General features: G+C 44.0%; 1 protein-coding gene across 6 annotated transcripts; it reads left to right on the forward strand.

Annotated features, from left to right (window-relative positions):
- The first annotated feature begins 9,060 nt into the window (after window positions 1–9,060).
- Window positions 9,061–23,603, forward strand: LOC123069834 (uncharacterized). 6 transcript variants are annotated; one of them, XR_006433054.1, is made up of 7 exons: window positions 9,061–9,340; window positions 21,240–21,288; window positions 21,371–21,679; window positions 22,330–22,378; window positions 22,463–22,549; window positions 22,648–22,775; window positions 23,184–23,603. XR_006433054.1 is itself a non-coding variant. In XM_044492774.1 (7 exons), the coding sequence occupies exons 1-7, from the start codon at window positions 9,186–9,188 to the stop codon at window positions 23,239–23,241; spliced, it is 843 nt and encodes a 280-aa protein (XP_044348709.1). In that variant the 5' UTR covers window positions 9,061–9,185; the 3' UTR covers window positions 23,242–23,603. The 6 variants fall into 6 exon arrangements, 4 of the variants coding, with proteins under 4 accessions (XP_044348709.1, XP_044348710.1, XP_044348711.1 ...); XR_006433055.1 differs by having other exon boundaries at window positions 22,651–22,775; XM_044492774.1 differs by having other exon boundaries at window positions 22,463–22,557.
- Window positions 23,604–25,104: the final 1,501 nt, after the last annotated feature.

Consider the following 25,104-nt stretch of genomic DNA (forward strand, 5'->3'; position numbering starts at 1 on the left):
TTCAGATCCGAAAGATTCAAAACAAAAGTTCATATTGACACAAAAATAATAATACTTCAAGCATACTAATCAAAGCAATCATGTCTTCTCAAAATAACATGGCAAAAGAAAGTTCATCCCTACAAAATCATATAGTTAGGCTATGCTTCATTTTCGTCACACAAAGATGTTCCCAACTTCTATACCCCCGATGATAAGCCAAGCAATCGTTTCATACTTAAATAATCTCAAACTTTTTCAACCTTCACGCAATACATGAGCGTGAGCCATGGATATAGCACTATGGGTGGAATAGAATATGATGATGGGGATTGCGTAGAGAAGACAAAAAAAGGAGAAAGTCTCATGTTAACGAGGCTAATCAACGGGCTATGGAGATGCCCATCAATTGATGTTAACATGAGGAGTAGGGATTGCCATGCAACGAATGCACTAGAGCTATGAATGCTCAACAAAAGAAAACTAGTGGGTGTGCATCCAACTTGCTTGCTCATGAAGACCTGGGGCATTTGAGGCATCCCATCGTAGGAATATACAAGCCAAGTTCTATAATAAAAAATTCCCACTAGTATAAAAAAGACAACTTATAAGACTTACTACATGAGGAACAAGGTGCTACTTTGAAGCACAATATATGAGACTCATGAAAGAACAAGGTGCTACTTTGAAGCACAAGTGTGGAAAAAGAGATAGTAGCATTGCCCTTTTTTTGGGCCTTTTTTGCCTTTCTCTTTTTTTGGACAATGCTCTAATAATGATGATCATCACACTTCTATGATTACAACATAAGGATTACAACTCAAAACCTAGAACAAGATATGACTCTATATGAATGCCTCCGGCGGTGTACCGGGATGGTGCAATGAATCAAGAGTGACATGTATGGAAAATAATGCATGGTGGCTTTGCCACAAATATGATGTCAACTACATGATCATGCAATGGCAATATAACAAAAGTAATGTATGTCATGATGATGGTGGTGGAAGTTGCATGGCAATATATCTCGGAATGGCTATGGAAATGCCATGATAGGTAGGTATGGTGGCTGTTTTGAGGAAGATATAAGGAGGTTTATGTGTGATAGAGCGTATCGTATCACGGGGTTTGGATGCACCGGCAAAGTTTGCACCAACTCTCAAGGTGAGAAAGGGCAATGCACGGTACCGAAGAGGCTAGCAAAGGCGGAAAGGTGAGAGTGCGTATAATCCATGGACTCAACATTAGTCAAAAGAACTCATATACTTATTGCAAAAATTTAGAAGTCATCAAAAATCAAGTACTATGCGCATTCTCCTAGGGGGATAGATTGGTAGGAAAAGGCCATCGCTCGTCCCCGACCGCCACTCATAAGGATGCACAAGCCAGGTACACTTCATGTTTCAAATTTGTTACACAACTTTAACCATACGTGCATGCTACGGGACTTGCAAACTTCAACACAAGTATTTCTCAAATTCATAATCACCCAACTAGCATGACTTTGATATTATCACCTCCATATCTCAAAACAATTATCAAGCATCAAACTTATCTTACTATTCAACGCACTCAAAAGAAAGGTTCACATATCTTGAACACCAAGTATATTGACATTAAGCAAATTACCATGCTATTAATGACTCTCAAAATAATCTAAGTGAAGCATGAGAGATCAATAGTTTCTTTAAAACAAAGCCACCACCATGCTCTAAAAGATATAAGTGAAGCACCAGAGCAAAAATTATCACGCTCAAAAGATATAAGTGAAGCACTATCAGCAAAACTATCAAGCTCAAAAGATATAAGTGAAGCACATAGAGTATTCTAACAAATTCCAAATCATGTATGGCTCTCTCAAAAGGTGTGTACAACAAGGATGGTTGTGGTACACTAACAAGCAAAGACACAAATAATACAAGACGCTCCAAGCAAAACACATATCATGTGGTGAATAAAAATATAGCTCCAAGTAAATTACCGATGGAAGTGGACGAAAGAGGGGATGCCTTCCGGGGCATCCCCAAACTTTGACTTTTTTTGGTGTCCTTGGATTATCTTGGGGGTTCCATGGGCATCCCCAATCTTAGGCTCTTGCACTCCTTGTTCCATAATCCATCAAAAGAATTCACCCAAAACTTGAAAACTTCACAACACAAAACTCAACAGAAATCCCGTGAGCTCCGTTAGAGAAAGAAAACAAAAGACTACTTCAAGGTACTGTAATGAAATCATTCTTTATTTATTTTGGTGTTAAACCTACTGTATTCCAACTTCTCTATGGATTATAAACTATTTTACTAGCCATAGATTCATCAAAATAAGCAAACAACACACGCAAAACAAAATCTGTCAAAAACAGAACAATCTGTAGAAATCTATAACTAACGCAAACTTTTGGAACTCTAAAACTTCTACCAAAATAGGAAGTCCTGGAAAATTTGTTTATTGAACATAAGCAAAAAGAATCAACACAAAAGCACGTTTCTGTGATTTATCATAACTATATTCGTGCGTGCAAAGTTTATGTTTTTCAGCAGAATCAAATCAACTATCATCGTAGGTTATCCTATAGGTTCTACTTGGCACAAACACTAATTAAAACATAAAACCACATACAAACAGAAGGTAGATGGATTATTTATTCCTAAACAGAAGCAAAAACAAAAAACACAAAATAAAATTGGGTTGCCTCCCAACAAGCGCTATCGTTTAACACCCCTAGCTAGGCATAAAAGCAAGGATAGATCTAGGTATTGCCATCTTTGGTAGGCAATCCATAAGTGGCTCTCATGATAGATTAATATGGTAATTTTATTTTCTTTCTAGGGAAGTGTTCCATACCCTTCTTTAAGGGAAATTGGAATCTAATATTCTCTTCCTTCATATCAATAATTGCACTAATCGTTCTAAGGAAAGGTCTACCAAGAATAATAGGACATGAAGGATTGCAATCTATATCAAGAACGATAAAGTCTACGGGCACATAATTCCTATTGACAACAATAAGAACATCATTAATTCTTCCCATAGGTTTTTTAATAGTGGAATCCGCAAGATGCAAGTTTAGAGAGCAATCATCAAAATCACGAAAATCTAGCAAATCACATAAAGCTTTGGGAATATTAGAGACACTAGCACCCAAATCACACAAAGCATGGAACTCATAATCTTTAATTTTAATTTTAATAGTAGGTTCCCACTCATCATAGAGTTTTCTAGGGATAGAAACTTTCAACTCAAGTTTTTCTTCATAAGATTGCATCAAGGCATCAACAATATGTTCGGTAAAGGCCTTATTTTGACTATAAGCATGAGGAGAATCTAGCACGGATTGCAACAAGGAAATACAACCAATCAAAGAGCAATTTTCATAATTAAATTCCTTGAGATCCAAAATAGTGGGTTTAGTAACATCTAGGTTTTTATTTCTTTCACTCCCACTTTCATCAAATTCATCATCAAGATCTAGAAACTCCGAATTCTTAGAACGCCTTCTAGGTAAAGGAAGATCATATTCAGTTTCATCAAGATTCATATTGCAAAACAAAGATTTAATGGGGGACACATCAATAACTTTTAGATCTTCATCTTGATTTTCATAGGAATTGGAAGAACATGCTTTAATAAAGGCATCTTTGGAAGCACGCATCCTAGCGGTTCTTTATTTGCACTCATCAATGGAAATTCTCATGGATTTGAGAGACTCATTGATATCATGCTTAGGAGGAATAGATCTAAGCTTTAAAGAATCAATTTCAAGAGAAATTCTATCAACGTTCCTAGCCAAATCATCAACTTTAAGCAATTTCTCTTTAAGCAAAGCATTAAAATTCTTTTGTGAATTCATAAACTCTTTAACACTACTCTCAAATTCAGAGGGCATCTTATTAAAATTTCCATAAGATTTGTTGTAGGAATTTCCATAATTATTAGAAGGATTACTAGGATAAGGCCTAGGATTAAAATTCCCTCTATACGCGTTCTTTCCAAAACTATTCCCACCAACAAAATTCACATCCATAGATTCATTATTATTCTCAAGCAAAGTAGACAAAGGCATATCATTGGGATCAAGAGGAGTATTTTTAGGAGCAAACATCTTCACAAGTTCATCCATCTTTTCACTCAAAACATTGATTTCTTCTATAGCATGCACTTTTTTACTAGAAGATCTTTCGGTGTGCCATTGAGAATAATTAGCCATAATATTATCAAGCAATTTGGTAGCATCCCCTAACGTAATTTCCATAAACGTGCCTCCGGCGGCCGAATCTAAAAGATTTCTAGAAGCAAAATTCAATCCGGCATAAAATTTTTGTATGATCATCCATAAATTCAAACCATGAGTAGGGCAATTGTGAAGCATTAATTTCATTCTTTCCCAAGATTGGGCAACATGCTCATGATCAAGTTGTTTAAAATTCATGATATCGTTCCTAAGAGTGATAATCTTAGCGGGAGGAAAATACTTAGAGATAAAAGCATCTTTGCACTTGTTCCAAGAATCAATACTATTTTTAGGCAAAGATGAAAACCAAACTTTAGCACGATCTCTAAGTGAAAACGGAAATAATTTCAATTTGACAGTATTGTTATTCGTATCTTTCTTCTTTTGCATATCACACAAATCAACAAAATTGTTTAGATGAGAAGCGGCATCTTCACTAGGAAGGCTGACGAATTGATCTTTCATAACAAGATTCAGCGAAGCGGTATTGATTTCACAATACTCATCATTATTAAGAGGAGCAATCGGAGTACTAAGGAAATCATTATTATTGGTATTCGAGAAATCACACAATTTGGTATTATCTTGCGCCATGGCAACAAGTAATCCAACACACAAGCAAACAGAAAGGCAACGGAAAAAGGTAAACGGAAAAGAGAGCAGGGGATTGGGAAAGAGAGGGCGAATAAAACGGCAAGGGTGAAGTGGGGGAGAGGAAAACGAGAGGCAAATGGCAAATAATGTAATGCGAGAGATAGGGATTGCGATGGGTACTTGGTATGGTTGACTTGCTTGCGTGAGCCTCCCCGGCAACGGCGCTAGAAATTCTTCTTGCTACCTCTTGAGCACTGCGTTGGTTTTTCCCGAAGAGGAGAGGATGATGCAGGAAAGTAGCGTAAGTATTTCCCTCAGTTTTTGAGAACCAAGGTATCAATCCAGTAGGAGACCACACACAAGTCCCTCGTACCTACACAAAACGATAGCAACTCGCAACCAACGCGATTAGGGGTTGTCAATCCCTTCACGGTCACTTACGAGAGTGAGATCTGATAGAGATGATAAATAATATTTTTGGTATTTTTGATAGATAGATGCAAAGTAAAAAGTTAAAGGCAAAGTAAAAACAAAGCAAGTAAATAAAGTGATAGAGATTGATATGATGAGAATAGACCCGGGGGCCATAGGTTTCACTAGTGGCTTCTCTAAAGAGCATAGGTATTCTACGGTGGGTGAACAAATTACTGTTGAGCAATTGACAGAATTGAGCATAGTTATGAGTATATCTAGGCAATGATCATGTATATAGGCATCACGTCCAAAACAAGTAGATCGAAACGATTCTGCATCTACTACTATTACTCCACTCATCGACCGCTATCCAGCATGCATCTAGAGTATTAAGTAAAAACAGAGTAACGCCTTAAACAAGATGACATGATGTAGAGGGATAAATTCATGCAATATGATAAAAACCCCATCTTGTTATCCTCGATGGCAACGATACAATATGAAAAGAGAGGGAGAACTTTGTATCGAGATCCAAAAAGAGAGAAGAAGCCATCTAGCTACTAGCTACGGACCCGAAGGTCTGAAGTAAACTACTCACACTTCATCGGAGGGGCTATGGTGATGATGTAGAAGCCCTCCGTGGTGGATGTCCCCTCCGGCGGAGCACCGGAACAGGCCCCAAGATGGGATCTCGTGGATACAGAAGGTTGCGGCGGTGGAATTAGGTTTTGGCTCCTGTTCTGATCGTTTGGGGATACGTAGGTATATATAGGAGGAAGGAGTACATCGGTGGAGCTTCGAGGGGCCCACGAGGTAGGGGGCGCGCCCAGGGGGGGCGCCCTCCACCCTCGTGACCGCCTCGTGGCTTTCTTGATGGAGGGTCCAAGTCTCCTGGATCTTATCTGATGAGAAAATCACGTTCCTGAAGGTTTCATTCCGTTTGGACTCCGTTTGATATTCTGTTTCTTCAAAACACTGAAAAAGGCAAAAAACAGCAATTCTGGGCTGGGCCTCCGGTTAATAGGTTAGTCCCAAAAATAATATAAAAGTGGAAAATAAAGCCCAATATAGTCCAAAACAATAGATAAAGTAGCATGGAGCAATCAAAAATTATAGATACGTTGGAGACGTATCACCCTCCAATGCATAGTCCTATCAACATACAACTAACCCTACGATGTGATCCACACGCGCGGTCATATGATGGGCACCAAAAGACAACAATATAACCACAAGCAAATTAAAACAATCATAGCAATTCACCAATTACCCCAAAGGACAACATAAATGTACTCAAACATCATATGATGACAACACACCACTGGATAATAATACGAAACATAAAGCATCATGTTCAAGCAGGGGGTACATCGGGTTGCGGGAGAGTGGACCACTGATTATAGATGAGGGAAGGTGATGAAGGTGTTGATGAAGATGATAGAGTTGTTGGTGTAAATTGCCGTCACACGATGATTGCCCTGGCGGCGTTCCGGCGCCATCGGGAGAGAGGGGGAGAGAGCCCCCCTCCTTCTTATTCCTTGGCCTCCTCCAAGATGGAGGAGGATCCCCCTCTAGTCCTTGGTCTCCATGGCTCCCGGAGGGCAGGAGCCCCTCTGAGATTGGACCTCTCTATGTTATTTTCTGCTTTGCGTTCCTGTTTTTTGCCGAAACCGTTTCTTAAATTGCTGATAATCCGTAACTCCGATTGAGCTGAAATTTTCACACCATTTTTTTGGATATTAGCTTTCTTGCGGCCGAAGAAGGGCACCAACCGCCTTATAGGGGCGCCACAAGCCTGCCAAGCGCGTCCTGGGTAGGGGCGCGCCCCTTGGGCTTGTGGGCCCCTCGGGCATCGTCTCATGTTGATTCTTTTTTTCAAAAATCACATATATTCCAAAATAAAACTTTGTAAATTTTTATCGCATTTGGACTTCGTTTGATATGGATATTCTGCTAAACAAAACTGACACTGGTCACAGGATCGATATGTTAGTCCCCAAAATAATATAAAATATTACAAAAAATATGTGAAAGTTGTGGCATGAAACGATAAAAAATATAGATATGACAGAGACGTATCATTCACCTTGTGGTTTCCCACGTTTTCCCGTTGTGTTCTCTGTGTTCTTCGGGTTTCCCCCTCCAATTCGTGAAAGATCGCTCTAGAGCTTGGCCCTACATCATCGTGTGTGTGTGCGGTCGGGTCGTATGCGAGGATGTGCGGACTGTTTGGCAGTATCACCTGACAACTCGTTCGGCACGGGCCATATACATCGCGTGTTCGGTGAATATCGGCGTCCAATACTTATTATGCAAATTCTCGTCTTTTGTTTTTGAGTACGAACTAGCAAATATGCCCGTGCGTTGCAACGGGAGAAAAAAAAACCACATGGCTCTAACCGAATAAGCATGACTCAAGACTCTTCACCGATATGTGTACTTCCTTTTAATGCGACACACCATCATCTTGCGACTTGTCCTCCTCCTCACCCTCTCTGTCAAAGGGGTTGTGCGTACATGATCACAATGCATCCAAAAACATGGTGAATCCTAAGGCAGTGATCTTGTCCACCGCATGACACACCTAACATTGAGTTACGACAACGTAAGGAATATTTTAAATATATTCTCACACAAATTCGGTTTTAGTGCTCACCACCGATGCATGTCTAATTTAATCTGGTCTCTCAAATCTCACAATTTTAATTTGTCCCCTACATGAATCTAGTCTTTTAGTGCTCACAACCGATGTATGTCTGATTTAATTGGGTCTCTCTCAAATCCCACAAGTATAATGTGTCCTCGACATGAATCTGATTATTTTTCGTGCTCACAAATTTGGTTTTAGTGCTCATCATTTATGCATGTCTATTTACATGGGTCTCTCAAATCCCACAATTATAATGTGTCTTGCACATGAAACTGTTTTTTTAGTTCTCACTGCCGATTTTAAATGATCTCTCAGTCTCACAATTAATACGTCCTTATTTTTAATTGTGCGCCACCAATCTCTCAATGCCGCAATTAAGGCATCCTTTTTTAACACATGATTAGACAATCTCTTATATCTATGATATTTTTTAATTCATTTATCAAGGGCATCATGCGTAAAACTTCATATGTTATCAAGTCGCTTTTTTATTTCCCTTGAGAACCCAGAAAGGCTAGTTTGAATTAGTGTGGTCCTCTTATATCTCTACTACTCCTACTTATTTTCATTCATTGATCAGGGATCATGCGTGAATGTAATTAGCCGCTCTTTCTTCCATTTAATTAGCCTCTATTTCCTTTCTTTATTTCTGATGCAATTAGCTTCTCTTTCCTTTCTTTCTCTTTTCTTCTTTTTATTTCCCTTGCAATTAGCCTATCTTTCTTGTACCGAATTGGCCTCTCTCTCCTTTCTCTTTTCTTCTTCTTATTTCTCATCCAATTAGCCTCCCTTTTCATGGCCAAATTAGCCTCTCCTTTCCTTTATCCTTTGTTCTTTATTTCTTTCATTTGCAGGATTTTCATTCCTTTGTTTTCCTAGGGACCCGCATCTCTATCATTAAAGATCGAAAATGTATAGATCAGGCCCAGCTCGGCCCAATCAACAGATGATCGAGCTAATGTGGCCGCCTGACCCAAGCTTCAGGGAAAGAAATATAAAAGGTTATCTTTCTTTCTTTCTTTATTCAATGAAAGTTATGTAGGTGGAGTGGTATGTGTGTGCGGCCTTGGACTAAACCGAAAACGGACGACGGATCAAAAAACCCTGATTGGATCATATAAAGTGGAGAAACAATCCTTCCTTTAATATCATCAGGTGAAGATAAAGATAAAGATACCTGAGGTTCTTTTTAATTAACTGAATTTGATGACAGAACATTGCGCCCAGTCCGTTATTCTCGTGACCCCCACCCACCCACACACCCCGTTTGATGTAAACTCGCTCAATCTGCGGACGCAAGCGGCCACCTAGCGCAGGATGGAGACGACGAGTTCTTTAGGAGCCGACGAGAGACGGGGGCCAGGATCGGTGGAGGTGCAGGTGGCTGCGGCGGCGCTTCAGCGGTCGGAGGTGTTCCACGTCGTGAAGGAACTGCTCGGCTTCGTTCTCTACATGCACCACCAGATCCCCTCGTAACTCTCACCCCCGCCCCCTCCCCCTCCATCCTCCCTTGAGATTTGGTGTTAGGAATCAGCTTCAATAGTTCTTTCGAGCAATTGCCTGGGGTTGAAATCTCATATTTACTGCATTTTAGATGATATATGACCTTCGAATTTGGTTTGGTTTGGTCCAATTCTTAATAATAGCTGAGTTTGAGCAACAACTTCGTGCTTGTGGACCTAGTTTGGGTACGATTTGAGTGGATTTGGTAAATCCTACAAATCCGTCAATTTGAACTCCCCGTTTGTGGTGTGTGAGAAGTCAAGGATTTGGATCGAATGGTTTTACTGGATTCGACCATTGAATTATACAGGGCGATGATATAAGTGAGGTTTAGATATGAGATTACTTGATTCCTTTTCAGTCAACTCGTTTTGTTTTCATATGTGCTCTTAGCTGCTAGCCTTATGCTGCTTGTCATTCTCTTTTTTCTTTTTGCGGGGTCATTCTCTTGTGCTAACGTCTGATATGTGGATGGTGTTAGATTGATACGATTGTTGTACCTACCATGTATAGGATATGCATTTTCCTTCCTAATCTTGTACGGTTATTATCCCTTGTAATCTTGTATTCCAAGTCATGCAACAACCCTTCTTAAATCCTAGCTGGTTGATGGCTCTATATTAATATGCAAGGCGGCGTGAGAGGTTTCAACGCTTCCCATTTGCTCGATCATTTACAGATAAATAATGGGCATATGAGCTCAAGTTAGTATTACAGTATGTATTATGGCCACGACAAGTTCAGTGAGGAAGTTTTGCATAGATGCCGGATCGAGCAGCGGAGCAGGGCCATCCATGTTTTGCCATCGATATCGACCGGGAGGCACAAGGTCTGCCCTGTGCATGGCTGAACGCATTTGATGTCCGACAATGATATTGCCATTACCTCCATATCTTCAGAGTCAGGCCCGTTTGGGAGCTCTGGAAAATATACTCCTGTAAATATTTTACAGAGGTATTTTACTAGCCACCGATGAAATACTCCTGTAAAAGATACACTCGTTTCCGGCTGTAAACTTTTGTTTGGGTGAATCAAATGAGGCGTAGCGCTGGAGGCTGCACCAATGCCTCTTCTCCTGCCGGCCATGACCAACTCGCTCCGGCCCTGAGTCGTTCAACCTGGTCCTATTGGGCAGGCTCTTGCCGCTGCCTCGGAGCACGCTCCGCAGTCGCTGCGGCTGCTGCAGCATAGCGCACCTGCTCCCAGTCGCAGCCGCCGCCTCGCCTCTCTTCCGTGCTGGTTGAGCCGACGGCATGCTTGGGCTCGCGGCGACGGAGATGGCCGGCGCCTCACCTCCCTTGCAGTCCTTGGTGCCTCGCCCTGTCCTCTGTGCCTTCAGCGGCACGTGTGTTGTGCTTGCCTAGATTGATTGAGAGAGAGGGTGGTCTACTGGGAAAAGTGGCAGGTCGAGGAGAGTTTTCAATAAGGGCTGAATAACAGTGTAATCTGAAGAACGGTTGTAAATTTTATCGAGACAATTGCGCGTTTGGAACACACGTTTTTTTACGGGTGTGTGCTTTACCGGCGTACTTTGCGGAGAAATGACGATCTAGTCGGGGCCTTAGGGTCTTCCTCGTTGTTGCCGACAGGCGAATCAACCTCGAGGACAAGCTTCTTGCAGTGGTGGCCAGGAACAAATAGCTCCTTGCAAATGTAGCCGAGGCCCTGTTGGCGACGTATGGCCACCTCCGCTGGAGCGAGGGTGCGGCATGCGCGTCCTGATGGTGTGATGTAGTGTAGAACCCTAGATGCCCGATCTTTCACGATTGGAGGGGATCATACGAAGAACACGAAGAACACGAGGGGAAAAACGAGGGGAAAGAGAAGAGAAATCACTCAACCAACAAGATATGGTCACACATATGCTAGATCCTCGAAACACAAAAGATACACGATCCGAATCCAACAAGGGAAGATACAAATGGCGGTAGTTCTTCTCCGTGAGGAGGTCTTGAGGGGGGTCTTCCCTTAAAGGGGTCTTGAATCCGCTTGGGGGATCTTCTCCGAAGAGGTCGTGAGCTCCGAGGAGAAGTAACCAAGTGGATGAGCAAAGCTCTATCTCAAATATGAGCTATCAAAATGCTAACCCTAATTAGGAGGAGGAGGTCTATTTATAGTCTTAGTGGACAAAAGGGTAAGTGGGCTTCGGCCCAACACGCGGGTGGACATACAGGCGTCGGACGTCCGACGGTTACCAGTTGTCCGAGGGCTCGCGGGGGTCCGGACGTCCGGTGCCTGTCGGGCGTCCGATGTTTTGGCTCTGGTCAGGACTTGTCGGTCGTCCGGTCGGGGTCGGTCGTCCGGAGGTCTCCATTCTTTCGATGTTTTGGCTCGGGTGTGGTGGTGCCGGTCGTCTGGTGGGGTTCGGTCGTCCGGACGCTGGGAGGTGTCGGACGTCCGGTCGGCGTCAGTCGTCTGGCCGCTAGAGTGTGCACGGGCTGGGACTTGGCTGGTCGGTTGGAGCCTCCAGGCGTCGGACGTCCCAGAGACGTCGGCCGTCCGATGACTTGGAGTTTCAAGCGGTCCTTCTTCTTGTCCATTGAACTTGGTGTCCTCGCCGTCTTGTCCGTTGGGTGCAGCTGATCCGTGGCTTCCCTCCAAATACCTGATCACACATAGGGTCTCCGCATGAGGTAGTAGCCATGTCTCATAAGTAGAAACTGGAAGTTCGGAGAGGAGCGAGTTCACCTTATCTTCGATAGCCTTTGCTCGAGCTCTTGTCATTGGTCCAAGTGGTGTCGTGGGAGATGTAGATACATCCATGGGGATGATCGTGGGATGCTCCGCATCATCTCCCCCCCCCCCCCAGGGAAAGATCCGACCTCGGATCGAAAGCTTCATCACCATGGTATGGCGAGAGGTCTTTGACATTGAATATGTCGCTCACGTTGTACTTGTCGCTTGGGAGGTCGATCTTGTAAGCGTTGTTGTAGCGTGCTAGCACCTTGAAGGGTCCATCGGCTAGTGGTAGAAGTTTGGACTTGCGTTCGTTGGGGAAGCGTTCCTTGCGAAGGTGTAGCCACACAAGATCTCCGATGTTGAATATCATGGGTTGCTTGTTGATGTTGAGCTTGGTCGCGAGTCGTTGTACCTGGCGCTCGATGGTGTGCCTTGTATCTTCATGCATCTTCTTGAGGTAGCTTGCTCGTGCACTCGCGTCCATGTTGGTGCGCTCTTGTAGTGGAAGAGGAAGAATGTCCAATGGGGACAACTGGTTGAAACCGTAGACGACCTCGAAGGGGGACTTGCCGGTAGTCGAATGTCTTGCGCGGCGATGGGTAGGCACTCCTCCCGCTCCTTGATGTTCCTCTTGATCAACACGCGTAGTAGAGTGGAGAGTGTTCGGTTCATCACCTCTGTTTGGCTGTCGGTTTGAGGATGGTATGCCGAAGAAAACAAGAGCTTGATTCCGAGCTTGGCGCATAGTCTTGCAAAAGTAACTGAAGAACTTGACGTCGCGGTCCGAGACAATCGTCTTTGGCACTCCATGGAGGCGCAAGATTTCCCTACAAAAAAGATTTGCAATATGTGAAGCATCGTCTATCTTGTTGCATGGGATAAAATGAGCCATCTTAGAGAATCGGTCCACAACAACAAACACGGAATCCTTTCCATTTTGAGTTCTAGGCAAACCAAGTACAAAGTCCATGCTAATGTCTTCCCAAGGTTGATATGGAATTGGAAGGGGCATGTAAAGACCATGGGATTGAGCTTTTGACTTAGCTTTGCGACATGTAGAGCATCGGTTGGTGAAGCGTGAGACGTTGCGGAACATGGGCCAAAAATAGTTCTTTGAGAGCGTAGCGAATATCTTGTCGCGTCCAAAGTGTCCCATTAGTCCGCCTCCATGAGCCTCTTGCAAAAGGAGCAAACGAAGAGAAGACTCGGGAATGCGAAGTTTGTTAGCTCTCATAAGGTAATTATCCTTGATGTAATAGCGTTCCCAAGATGTATGCGTCAAACACTTGGCATAAGGAATTGCAAAAGTAGGATCATGCGCATACAAGTCTTTTATGTGCTCAAAGCCAATGACACTCAATTCAAGTTTAGTGACAAGCATGCATATGCGGGAAAGAGCATCCGCCACAACATTTTCCTTACCTTTGATGTACTTGATGACATAAGGAAAAGACTCAATGAATTCACTCCATTTAGCATGACGCTTGTTCAACTTAGTTTGACCCTTAAGATACTTAAGCGTTTCATGATCTGTATGAATGATAAATTCATGAGGGCGAAGATAATGTTCCCATTCACGCAAGACTCGCACTAAAGCATAAAGCTCTTTGTCATAGATGGGATAACTGAGTTGCGCTCCGGAACATTTCTCACTAAAATATGCTATGGGGCGCTTCTCTTGCGTTAACACACCTCCTATGCCATTACCACTAGCACTGCAATGAATTTCAAAAGGTTTGTCAAAGTTGGGTAATGCAAGCACGAGAGCATGAGTAAGCAAATTTTAAGCTCATTAAATGCTGTATCTTGGGATGGTCCCCAAACAAAAAGCGCATTTTTCTTACTCAAAGAATGTAAAGGTGAAGCAATGGTGCTAAAATCCTTCACAAATCTACGATAGAAACCGGCTAAACCAAGGAAACTACGCACTTGTTGCAAGTTGGTTGGTTGGGGCAAGTTTTAATAGCATTGATCTTAGATTCATCTACATGAACACCCTTAGAAGACACAACGAAACCCAAGAAAACAAGCTTATCAACACCAAAAAGGCATTTGTCCATATTAGCATAAAGGCGCTCTTTCCTAAGGGTTTGCAACATGGTTCTAAGATGGGTGACATGATCTTTGAAGGATTTGCTAAAGATAAGAATATCATCAAAATAGACCACAACAAATACACCAATATAGGGTCGAAGAACAAAATGCATGACTCGCATGAAAGTACCGGGTGCTTCGGATAAACCCATTGGCATAACTAGCCATTCATATAAGCCAAATTTGGTCTTAAATGCGGTTTTCCATTCATCACCTTCTTGGATGCGTATTTGATAGTAGCCACTCTTAAGATCAATCTTAGAGAAAATGGTGGCTTCGCTAAGCTCATCAAGCATATCATCTAGGCGTGGAATAGGGTAATGATATCTAACGGTGATAGCATTGATGGGACGGCAATCGGAACACATGCGATAAGTACCGTCTTTCTTTGGAACAAGGATTACCGGAACGGCACAAGGGCTCAAGCTTTTATGTTCTTGACCGTTTTCGATGAGCTGTTGTACTTGCCGTTGGATCTTCTTAGTTTCCTCGGGGTTGACGCGGTAGGGAGCCTTGTTAGGTAGAGGTGCTCCGGGAATGAGGTCGATTCAGTGTTCAATGCCTCGTAGTGGAGGTAGACCCGCAGGTAGCTCGTCGGGGAAAACATCTTGGAATTCCTGCAAAAGAGAAGACAACACTACAGGTAGATCGTGAGAGGTGTTAGTCTTTGGTGCCTTGTCCTTGCACACAACGACATAGTGCATAACACTTGATGGGTTCTCACACACTTCTCTCATCTCACTTTTGGTGGCAAATAGGACTAAGTTTTTCTTGTCGCTCATCGTGGAGACACTCGATTTTGGCTTGTGGTGCTCACTCTCTTTTGGGTGGGTCACTCTCTCACTCTTTTCTCCACGATGGGTGGCTTGCTTGTCGGCGATCACTTTGACTTGGAGACATAGGTCATAGCACGTACTCCTTTCCTTTCATCTTGAAGCTATAGTGATTGGTATGCCCGTTGTGGATGACGCCTCGGTCAAATTGCCATGGTCGACCAAGAAGGAGGTGGCAAACGGACATAGGGACGACATCGCACTCCAAAGTGTTTTCATATACTCCTATCTCGAAAGAAACTTAACCGTATGCTCAACTTGTATAGTGCCGGAATCGCTTAGCCATTGAACCTTGTAGGGGTGCGGGTGCTTCATCTTGACCAATTGGAGCTTCGAGCATAGCTCTTCACTTGCCAAGTTGTGACAGCTCCCTCCATCGATGATGACCTTGACGGACCTTCCATTGATGCCCGCCCTTGGTGTGGAAGATGTGGCATCTTTGGTCTTCGTCTTGTTGATGTTGAAGAGTCAAGACTTTGGAGACAACGAGAGCGGGGCTCGAATCCTCATCACAAAAGACTTGATTATCTTCATCTTTGTTTACGCGCTGATGCATGGCCACTTGCTCAAGGGCTTTCATTTCCTCTTCACTCATGGAGTCATAGGTTTCGTCGTCGTTGAGGATCATGGTGCACTTGTTGGTACACTCAAAGGACTTGTGGCCTCGGCCGCCGCATGTGAAACACTTGATGGAACTTGTCTTGACGGTTTCATCGGTTGGAGTAGATGATGAAGCTCGCGGCTTGAAGTTGCTTGTAGTAGGAGGACGACTTGAGGTGGTCAAAGTTTTCTTGTAACTCGACTTGTCGCCGTTGCTTGTAGGTGGCTTGGTTGAGGTAGAAGTTGTTGGAGTCGTTGAAGCTTGGGAGTTGGAGAAGCCGTAGCTCTTGGACGAGTACTTGGCGTACTTGAAGTCATCTTGCACTTGACGTTCCGCTTTGGTAGCTTGATGCACGAGCTCAATGAGGTTGGAGTAGGGTTGAAAGTCGACAATCTTCTTGATGGGATGATTGAGGCCATTCAAGAAACAGGCCATTGTTTGCTCATCATCTTCGGTGACATTGGCTCTAATCATGGCAATCTCCATTTCCTTATAGTATTCTTCAACGCTCTTTGTTCCTTACCTGAGGAGTTGGAGTTTCTTGAAGAGGTCGCGGTTGTAGTAGGTTGGCACAAAGCGTGCTCGCATGACATCTTTCATTTCCTCTCATGTGGTGATTGGTGGTTCGCCTCTTGCTTCTCAGCGCTCAAGGACTTGTTCCCACCATATGAGCACATAGTCTTGGAACTCAAGGGATGGCATAGCGATCTTCTTCTCTTCCTCATAGTTGTGCAAACGAAAGATCTTGTCGACCTTCAATGCCCATGAAAGGTACTCTTCGGGATCATTGCTTCCATTGAACTTGGGCATGGTGAACTTGAGCTTGCCATAGCGTTGCTCTTCATTGTGTTGGGGTCAAGGGTGATGATGACGCCCTTGACGTTGAGGATTGTCAACCTCATATTGCTCTTGGCGTGGAAGATTTCCGTAGTCATCATGCTCTTGATGAACTTGAGGTTGTGGAGGAGCTTGTCGAGCTTGTGGAGGAGCTTGACGATGCACTCTTGCTTGGTAGTTTCGCTCTTGAATTTCTTCGCGAAGTACTTCTTGATTGCGCGTTTCTCGGTTGCGGTTGGCGATGGCTCGACTTGACTCTCGAAGGGCACGTTGCGCCTCAAGAGCTTGTGCTTCACGTTGTTGTTGTTGAAGACGTTGAGCCTCGGCATCTTGTTTGTCTTGATGTTGACGCGCTCGCTCTTCCTCTTGGTGACGTTGACGTTGCCTTTCTTGTGCGTGTTCAAGAGTAGCTTGGTGTTGGTGATGACGATGTGCTTGCTCGTCGAATTGCTCTTGTGGATGATTGTCGTGTAGAGGATTGCGAGTTGCTTGACGGTCTTGGCGCGTGGCTCGACGTAGAGTGTCCGATGTTGGTGTACTTGAGCCGGAGAGGGTGTCGTCGGAGTGTCGACTCGAGCGGCTCCGTCTTGAGTAGGACGAAGTGGAAGAATGGCGGTTCACCAACAAGGCACGAATCTCGTCCATTCTTGCATCGTTCTCTTGTTTGTGTGCGTCGAGCTTGTTGTTGAAGTAGTCTCTTGTTCGTTGCTCGAAGAGTCGCAAGTCGGTGGCGAGATTGTCGATGCGGTCGCTCATTGCTTGTTGTTCTTGATGCAAAGCTCGTTGTGCACCGAAGAGGTGGCTCTTGGTGACATAGGATGCCATGTCGTCGTCTTGCTCGATGAAGAGTGGGTTGGTAGAAGAACTTGGCCTATCCATCATTCCAAGCAAATATGTGAGTGGGAGAAAGAGAAGAACTTATACCAAATGTACCTTGACCGATGTTGAAGATGGATCAATGATCACTCAAATATGTAACAAGGAAATAGCACAATTGGTACCAATTCTTGTCGGTTCTCACACCTACACAAGTAAAAGCTTATGGTGGAGCTCGGTTAGGATGGTGGAATAAAATTTGATGCAATTGTTAGTGAGCCTCAATAATGTTGGAAAAGATGCACAAATTTGCAAATGCAACAAGTAGACCAATAGCAAGATATGGTACACGGAAACACACACGCAAATAGATAAGTGGGGTCGTGCAACCAAGGAATGAGCCAAAATGTGGAATCCACGAAAATGCTCTTGTTGCACAACACTAGAGAGACGCTAGCACGATTGCACAATAGGCGGATACGATACTTGTGCACAACCTACTAGGCAAAAATGCAACGACTTCTATCCCAAGTATGCTATATGTATGGTATTCTGGTGATATGATCCAAGATGATTGAGTATGACAATCTTAATGTAGTATGATGCTATGGTTCTTGCTTATAAGCTCTTTTGCTTATCTTTCCCTCTTGCTTAAAAACTTGTTTGACTCTTTCTCTCTTGAGCTCTTTTCTCATGCAAAACTTCACGAACCAAGATAACAATTGTGTATGCGATGACAACTTTGTGACACAAGAGATGATACCAAGATATGCACCACGATGATATGGTATGTATGCTATGGGAAGTATGATCACTAATTTGCACAAGTCACGTTGTCGGCAATATTCAAAGGCTAGTCTCGATGGGTAAGCAACACAAAAGTAAGGCTATGGTGGTTATCAATGCAATGGCAAGGAATAGACAAAGATGTCGTCGAGGTTACCGTCGAGGTAGTCGTATGTAAGCACAGACGATTGTTGGCGATGATGAGTCCTTGGCGAAGATGAGCGGTGGTGATGTTGATGTCGAACCGTACCTATATAGCCGAAACACAATAGGACAGGGGAACCACAACTCAAATTCCCAAAGACCAAAACGGGTCAAAATTGTCGGAGGTGGTAGCGGTTAAGCGATGGTGGTGCTTGCGGAAAGCGGTGGAGGTATCAGAGTGCGTATGCGGTGAGGTTGTATTCGAGTGCGTTGGTGGAAATGGCGGTGGAACGGTTGGGGTGACTGAACTGAAGAAATTCAGTATCGTCAGAGATCGTCGGATGTCCGATGTTGGTCGGACGACCGGTAGTCGTCGGACGTCCGGAGACGGTCGGACGTCCGGTGCCTGGGCGTTTTCGGGCACGGGATGAACTCGGGTTCGAGGTGGAGGTGGCGAATTTGGTCAAATCCGAGCGATTTTGTCGATGGAAATGGTGGAGATGATGGGGAAAAGCTAGATCCACTCGTGGCAAAGCAAATCCATGGATCGAATCCAACAAAACTTCATCACACCAACAAATCACAAAAAAAATTTGGGGCTATTTTTGGTGGGGATTTTCGAAATTGGGGAAGAACACAACAAAATCAAGCTAGAAAACAAGGGGTAGGGGCTCCAAATACGTGATCAACGTGGCTCATGATACCAAGATGATGTAGGGTAGAACCCTAGATGCCCGATCTTTCACGATTGGAGGGGATCCTACGAAGAACACGAAGAACACAAGGGGAAAAATGAGGGGAAACACAAGAGAAATCACTCAACCAACAAGATATGGTCACACATATGCTAGATCCTCGAAACACAAAGAGATACACGATCCGAATCCAACAAGGGACGATACAAATGGCGGTAGTTCTTCTCCGTGAGGAGGTCTTGAGGGGGGTCTTCCCGTAAAGGGGTCTTGAATCTGCTTGGGGGATCTTCTCCGAAGAGGTCGTGAGCTCCGAGGAGAAGTAACCAAGTGGATGAGCAAAGCTCTATCTCAAATATGAGCTATCACAATGCTAACCCTAATTAGGAGGAGGAGGAGGTCTATTTATAGTCTTAGTGGACAAAAGGGTAAGTGGGCTTCGGCCCAACACGCGGGCGGACATACAGGCGTCGGACGTCCGAAGGCTCGCGGGGATCCGGACGTCCGGTGCCTGTCGGGCGTCCGATGTTTTGGCTCTGGTCAGGACTTGTCGGTTGTCTGGTCAGGGTCGGTTGTCCGGAGGTCTCCATTCTTCCGATGTTTTGGCTCGGGTGTGGTGGTGCCAGTCGTCCGGTGGGGTTCGGTCGTTCGGACGCTGGGAGGTGTTGGACGTCCGGTCGGCGTCAGTCGTCCGGCCGCTGGAGCGTGCGCGGGCTGGGACTTGGCTGGTCGGTTGGAGCCTCCAGGCGTCGAACGTCCGAGAGACGTCGGTCGTCCGATGACTGGGAGTTTCAAGCGATCCTTCTTCTTGTCCATTGAACTTGGTGTCCTTGCCGTCTTGTCCGTTGGGTGCAGCTGATCCGTGGCTTCCCTCCAAATACGTGATCACACATAGGGTCCCCGCATGAGGTAGTAGCCATGTCTCATAAGTAGAAAGTGGAAGTTCGGAGAGGGGCGAGTTCACCTTATCTTCGATAGCCTTTGCTCGAGCTCTTGTCATTGGTTCAAGTGGTGTCATGGGAGATGTAGATACGTCCATGGGGATGATCGTGGGATGCTCCGCATCATGGTGCCACTGAAACAGCCGCTTCCCCTAGTGGCGCAGCTACTGGGATAGCACCTTGGCCCCTGATACCAGTGTGGGATGGTGGTCCGAATTGAATATTGATCAATTCAGTGCGGCGGCGCCATGTTGGGGTTCATGTTCTTGTACTGCTGGTACCACATTTATGCACTGCCCGTTAGGTGGAAGAAGGTGATGCTCACCGTCTCTGTGAAGGCCGTGCGCTACGTCTTGAAGAATTGGTTGCACCGGCTCAGCCAGACCAACAGGTCAACTTCCCCATCATAGGTGGGAACTCCATCTTATGGAAGCATGTGGGATGGTCATCCATTGCCTTGGGGTTGGTTGTAGGTGGGGAAAGTAGCCTGCTGTGCCCCTTGTCATCAGCGTGGGTGTTGGATTCTGGCTGCATGCTGTTCTCTGCTGATGGCCAGATTGCAGGCACAAACTTGCTGGCTAGATCATTGGAGATGCAGTCCAGACATCGTGTAGGTGCTTCGTGATGGGGATAAAGGTGTAGTCGATCTTGGTGACATCTTCATTGGTAGCGGCCATGACCGAGTGTTGAGTCGCGAGTCCTCACCTTGATGTAACTCGGGCTCGTGTATTGCGGTGCACCTCACCAGACAGCGTCTTGCCTTCCCTCTTCTAGTTCTAGGTCAGCCACCACATGGGCTTGGGGTCTATGGGCCAGAATGGTGATGGGCCAGACCCATACCGGTTCAACACTCCCCTTCAAGATGGATGGTAAATATCGATCATCCCCGTCTTGTCACATGCCAAGTTACAGTCCTTTATTCCCAATCCCTTTGTCAAGCAATCCGGAAGATGCTGCTCATCCCCGTCATGTCATGCGAAGTTAGTGACATGAAATTTTGACCAAAAATTTGGAAGTGTCCAGAAAGATTGGCCACTTGGCCAGACCAGTTAATCAATGTAGCAGCAGCCTGACTGGTTTGGTCACCGGCCTGGTTTAAAAAAAATATGATACTCGGTTCTTGTTTCAAGGGTGAATTTGGATACCAGCATTTTGACAAGTAGCCAATATATTACGTACTAAACTGTGCATCCCAGAGTCCTATTTTGCTGGGACAACTGTGTCCACAGCGAACGCATCAATGGTGGCCGAACCTTGAAAAAATCTGATGGTAATGTGCTGTTTAAATTTTGTGTTGGAATCATAAATAAACTACAAGACAACATGTAGTCTGGCTTACAGAGTATATCCATTTAGCAGAGCATACTAGGCAGCACAGTTATTTACATTATTTCTATATAATTGTCAGAGTATTTCAAGTTTATTTTATTTTTTCCTATTTTCAGGGTATTGCAGAGTCTTGAAACTGAATTTGCAGGTTTAAAGGAGGAAATGGTATGTTCAGTATGCAGTAAGCATGTTTATATTGTCATCTATTTTCTCAATGACCCTTTTATTAATTTATGGGTGTCTCTAGTCAGAAATGACAGCACCATTGGCAGAACTGAAACCTTCTGATCAGAGAAAGTACAACATACGAAAAAGGGAGGTTAGATGCAGAGTCAAGAAGCAGGAAAAGTTAATGAAAGGCATCTCTACCGTACTTTCTGCTTTTCAGCAAGCACTTGATAAAGTTTCTACCATTGAAGGAGTTGCCCTGATCCTGGGAGGGAGTCTTGTACGACCTTTGTTTGTCTATGACATTACAGTTACTCATGGTAGGTTTGATTCTGGAAGTGCCAAAGGGCATGGTACAACAAAGTTAGCTCAGTCTGTTTCTCGAAAGGCGAGCTTCCCTTTTTTGAATGCTACATGAAGTATCATTTGCGTAGAGACTAGGACAATTACTAGTATATGTCTTAGTTTTTTGAAAGCAGCATTTAATTAAGATAAAAATTTGACGTTTCTTTGTATGTACATCATTTCTTTGTACATCAGATGGTCAAAATGAATAATTGCTACTCACAACTGTTTGTCATATACCAGAACGTTGGATTATTGCTCTGCTGTTTGTCATACTAGATGATTCCCGACACATTGCGCCATGAATTGATTGCAACATTTTTCTTAATGATATTTGATTATTTGGATCAATAATATGAGAACAAACTAAAAATACATTAATTTATTGTATGTAATTATTGAGGTGGGCATTTTCCCATGCATGTTTGCATGTTGAGGTGGGCATTTTTCCATGCATGTTTGCATGTTGAGGTGGGTTTTTTCCATGCATGTTTGCCTGATGAGGTGGCATGTGTGCATGCTGAGAGAAATGAGTTAGTGGGGAGCTAGCTGTTTAGATATTGAAGATGACTGAGTAGTTTATGATGGAATATTGTTTTATTCTCTTCATTTATCACAAGTTATTGCCTTATATCCTCATATGGTGGAAACATTGTGCTCTTGGAATACTGACTTGCACATATATTTTTCTAGGCCGTCCGAGCTCTTATATCATGTGGTGCAGGGAGTTTATCTTACACAGGTATTAGTTATTCTGTTTTACTAGACTTGGCTGACGATGCATTCAACTTTTAGCTTACTGCTTCTTCACCCATTGTTTTGGAAGGCCCTACCAAGCTGTTTCTGCTGGTTAGATGTCCCTGTACATTGAACTTACCTCTGGATTTCGCGCCAAAACGGGAATTCCGTTACAGTAAGAAGGTGTTGTACTTTTATGATGGCTAACTTACTCTGTTTTTTATATCGTCCAATATTTTGAAGATAAAACACATGAACTAAAACTTTTACCAGCAGGTTGTACCCCAGCAAATGTCTATAAAATGCAATACAGCATACTACCAAAAGAATAATAAGCATGTTGCATCAATCGTGGATCCGTCATGTTGTACTTCAGAATCTTCTCCGTCAGATGTTATCTGGTATTATTTCTGATCATCTGCTGCCATCGATCAGTATCGTTAGCTTCTGCTGTTATTTTGCACCTTCTATATTTGTGACCGATAGTTATGTGAGAGTTAGTATGGAGTGTATCTATCTATCTATCTATCTATCTATCTATTGCCTTTCTTTTACTGCATAATAATGTGCTACTCACTACTCAGGCTATGTTAATAAACTGCATGCATTCTTAGTGATTGCACTTGTGCAGAGGTAGATCCTTTGAAGTCGAAACACTACAGACATCTGGGCAGTGAACCTTGAATGTATATATTGTTTTGTTATGCTGTTAAATTGTTATCAAAGTGCTGAAACCTGTATTGGTGCTTGAGCTGCAATCTACAGAACTTATTCTTTCTAACTGAGTAAATCCGTATCATCTGTTATAGGTTCCAGTGCAAGCACACGATAAGAGGCTTACCATGCAAGGCGTCAGTAGAAGGATGATGATCCGCTCATTTTCATTATCCTACATCATGTATGTTACAACTGGAAAATGCTGTAGTGAGGTGAACACCGACCCTGACCTCAGCATTCTTCAATCCTAAATTGGTCGTCCCCCCTTTTCGGTAAATGTTCACCAAGGATCAGCATTCTTCCCCCCCCCCCCCCTCCCCCCCAAGGATCGAGGTGAACACCGACCCTAACCTCAGCATTCTTCAATCCTAAATTGGTCCTCCCCCCTTTTCTGTAAATGTTCACCAAGGATCAGCATTCTTCAATCTTATATCCCCCCCCCCCTCTATGTTCGTTTGCACTGGAATGGTTTGGTTCTCAATGGAAATATTTTGTTTCCCGTGTGGGCTATCTATGAGCTGTCTTAAAAAAAATCCATGCAGGTTACCCTTTTATACTCCCTCTGTTTTTAAATATGAGTCTTTTTAGAGATTTCAACAAGAGACTACATACGGAGCAAAATGAGTGAATCTACACTCCAAAATATATGTCTATATACATCCATATGTTGTAGTTCATTTGAAACCACTAAAAAGACTTATACTCCCTCCGTCCGAAAAAGCTTGTTCCTCAAATGGATGTATCTAGACCAAGTTAGTGCTAGATACATCCATTCGAAGGACAAGTTTGGGACAAGTTTTTTGGGACGGAGGGAGTACTTGCGTTTAATCTGTTTTCCCCCTCTTTTAGTGTTAGTTTTTTTTCTTCCTGTGCGCCTATGTAAGCTGATGTGTGTGAACTGGACCCATGTGTGCGCGCGTGTGTGGATGCATGTGTTGGTGTGCGACTCCATTTGCGTGTATATGTGTCTGGATGAGTGTAGGCGATGCCATCGACATGAGATGCATTTTATATTTGTTGTGTCAGATGATTAATCTCCGACGTTGTAATTTTTTTGCTTGAATACTGAGTGCAAATTGTTAAAGCTTAATTAACATGTGTTAATTATGGAGGGAATCTCCCCTTGTACCTACCGGAGGCAGTTGCAAGGCAACTGTCGCGTCGGTTCCTCCTGAACGGATGCCTCTTCAATGCATTTGTCTGTATAAATACTTACAATCATCTAATGTAAGAACAACTATTCACTTTTACTTCTGTCTCCTGTCTCTCTTGTTTTACATTAACACGTTATCAGCACGCTCCCAAGAGCGATTTGGCCGAGGGAAAAACCAACGGGAAGCGGCGGGAGGCGGCGTTCTCAACACTCTCTTACTATCTGAGAGACCTGTCCATGCCATGATCGCAGAGAGGAATTGAATAATGTCGAACACCCCGTGGTGTTTCTAACGCACCGGGCGGCACAAACAGCAGCGGCGGCACCCTTCCTGACAGCGACGATGGTGAAGAACGGCGCGGCCGGCTCACACCTCCTGCATGCGGTGCTTTTCCTTCCGGCGCATGGCACCGCGACGCTGGACAACAGCCATCATGTTGTTCACCGCAAGAGACAGGAAATCAACGATTGATTGGCCACAATTATCAATCAAGGAAGGTAAGAGATAGAGAACTGCAACGGATTGATCCTTGTTAAAGCTATATCTCTAGTGGCCAGCAATCGGGACAATGTTCGCAACCTTCCATCGACAAGACATCAACGGAGGAAAAGACTAACTGAAAACACACTCTCGATCAATGGATTGAAAATACAAAAAAGAACTGTAGCGTGTTGGTAGTCTTCTTCAATTCGTGATGTTCTTATCTCTTAACGGATCAACGCAGTCCATTCCGAACGGCCTACTGCCGGCAAGATGCACATATGCCCTCTCCGTCCGCACCGGATGCAGACTGCGCGAGCGCGACTGGCCGTGACGGTAACGGCTCCCCAGCGGATGACGCGGCCCCTGGCCGTTCCTC

Source organism: Triticum aestivum, chromosome 3B, assembly GCF_018294505.1.
Source record: "Triticum aestivum cultivar Chinese Spring chromosome 3B, IWGSC CS RefSeq v2.1, whole genome shotgun sequence".
NCBI classification, from domain to species: Eukaryota; Viridiplantae; Streptophyta; class Magnoliopsida; order Poales; family Poaceae; genus Triticum; species Triticum aestivum.

Bases quoted from the DNA above. Each gene is read 5' to 3' on its own strand.
- LOC123069834 (XM_044492774.1), top strand. From the start codon at position 9,186: ATGGAGACGACGAGTTCTTTAGGAGCCGACGAGAGACGGGGGCCAGGA. The intron at 21,680-22,329 runs GCGAGCTTCCCT...ATATTTTTCTAG, and splicing joins CTCAGTCTGTTTCTCGAAAG to GCCGTCCGAGCTCTTATATC. The intron at 22,558-22,647 runs GTGTTGTACTTT...AACTTTTACCAG, and splicing joins AATTCCGTTACAGTAAGAAG to CAGGTTGTACCCCAGCAAAT.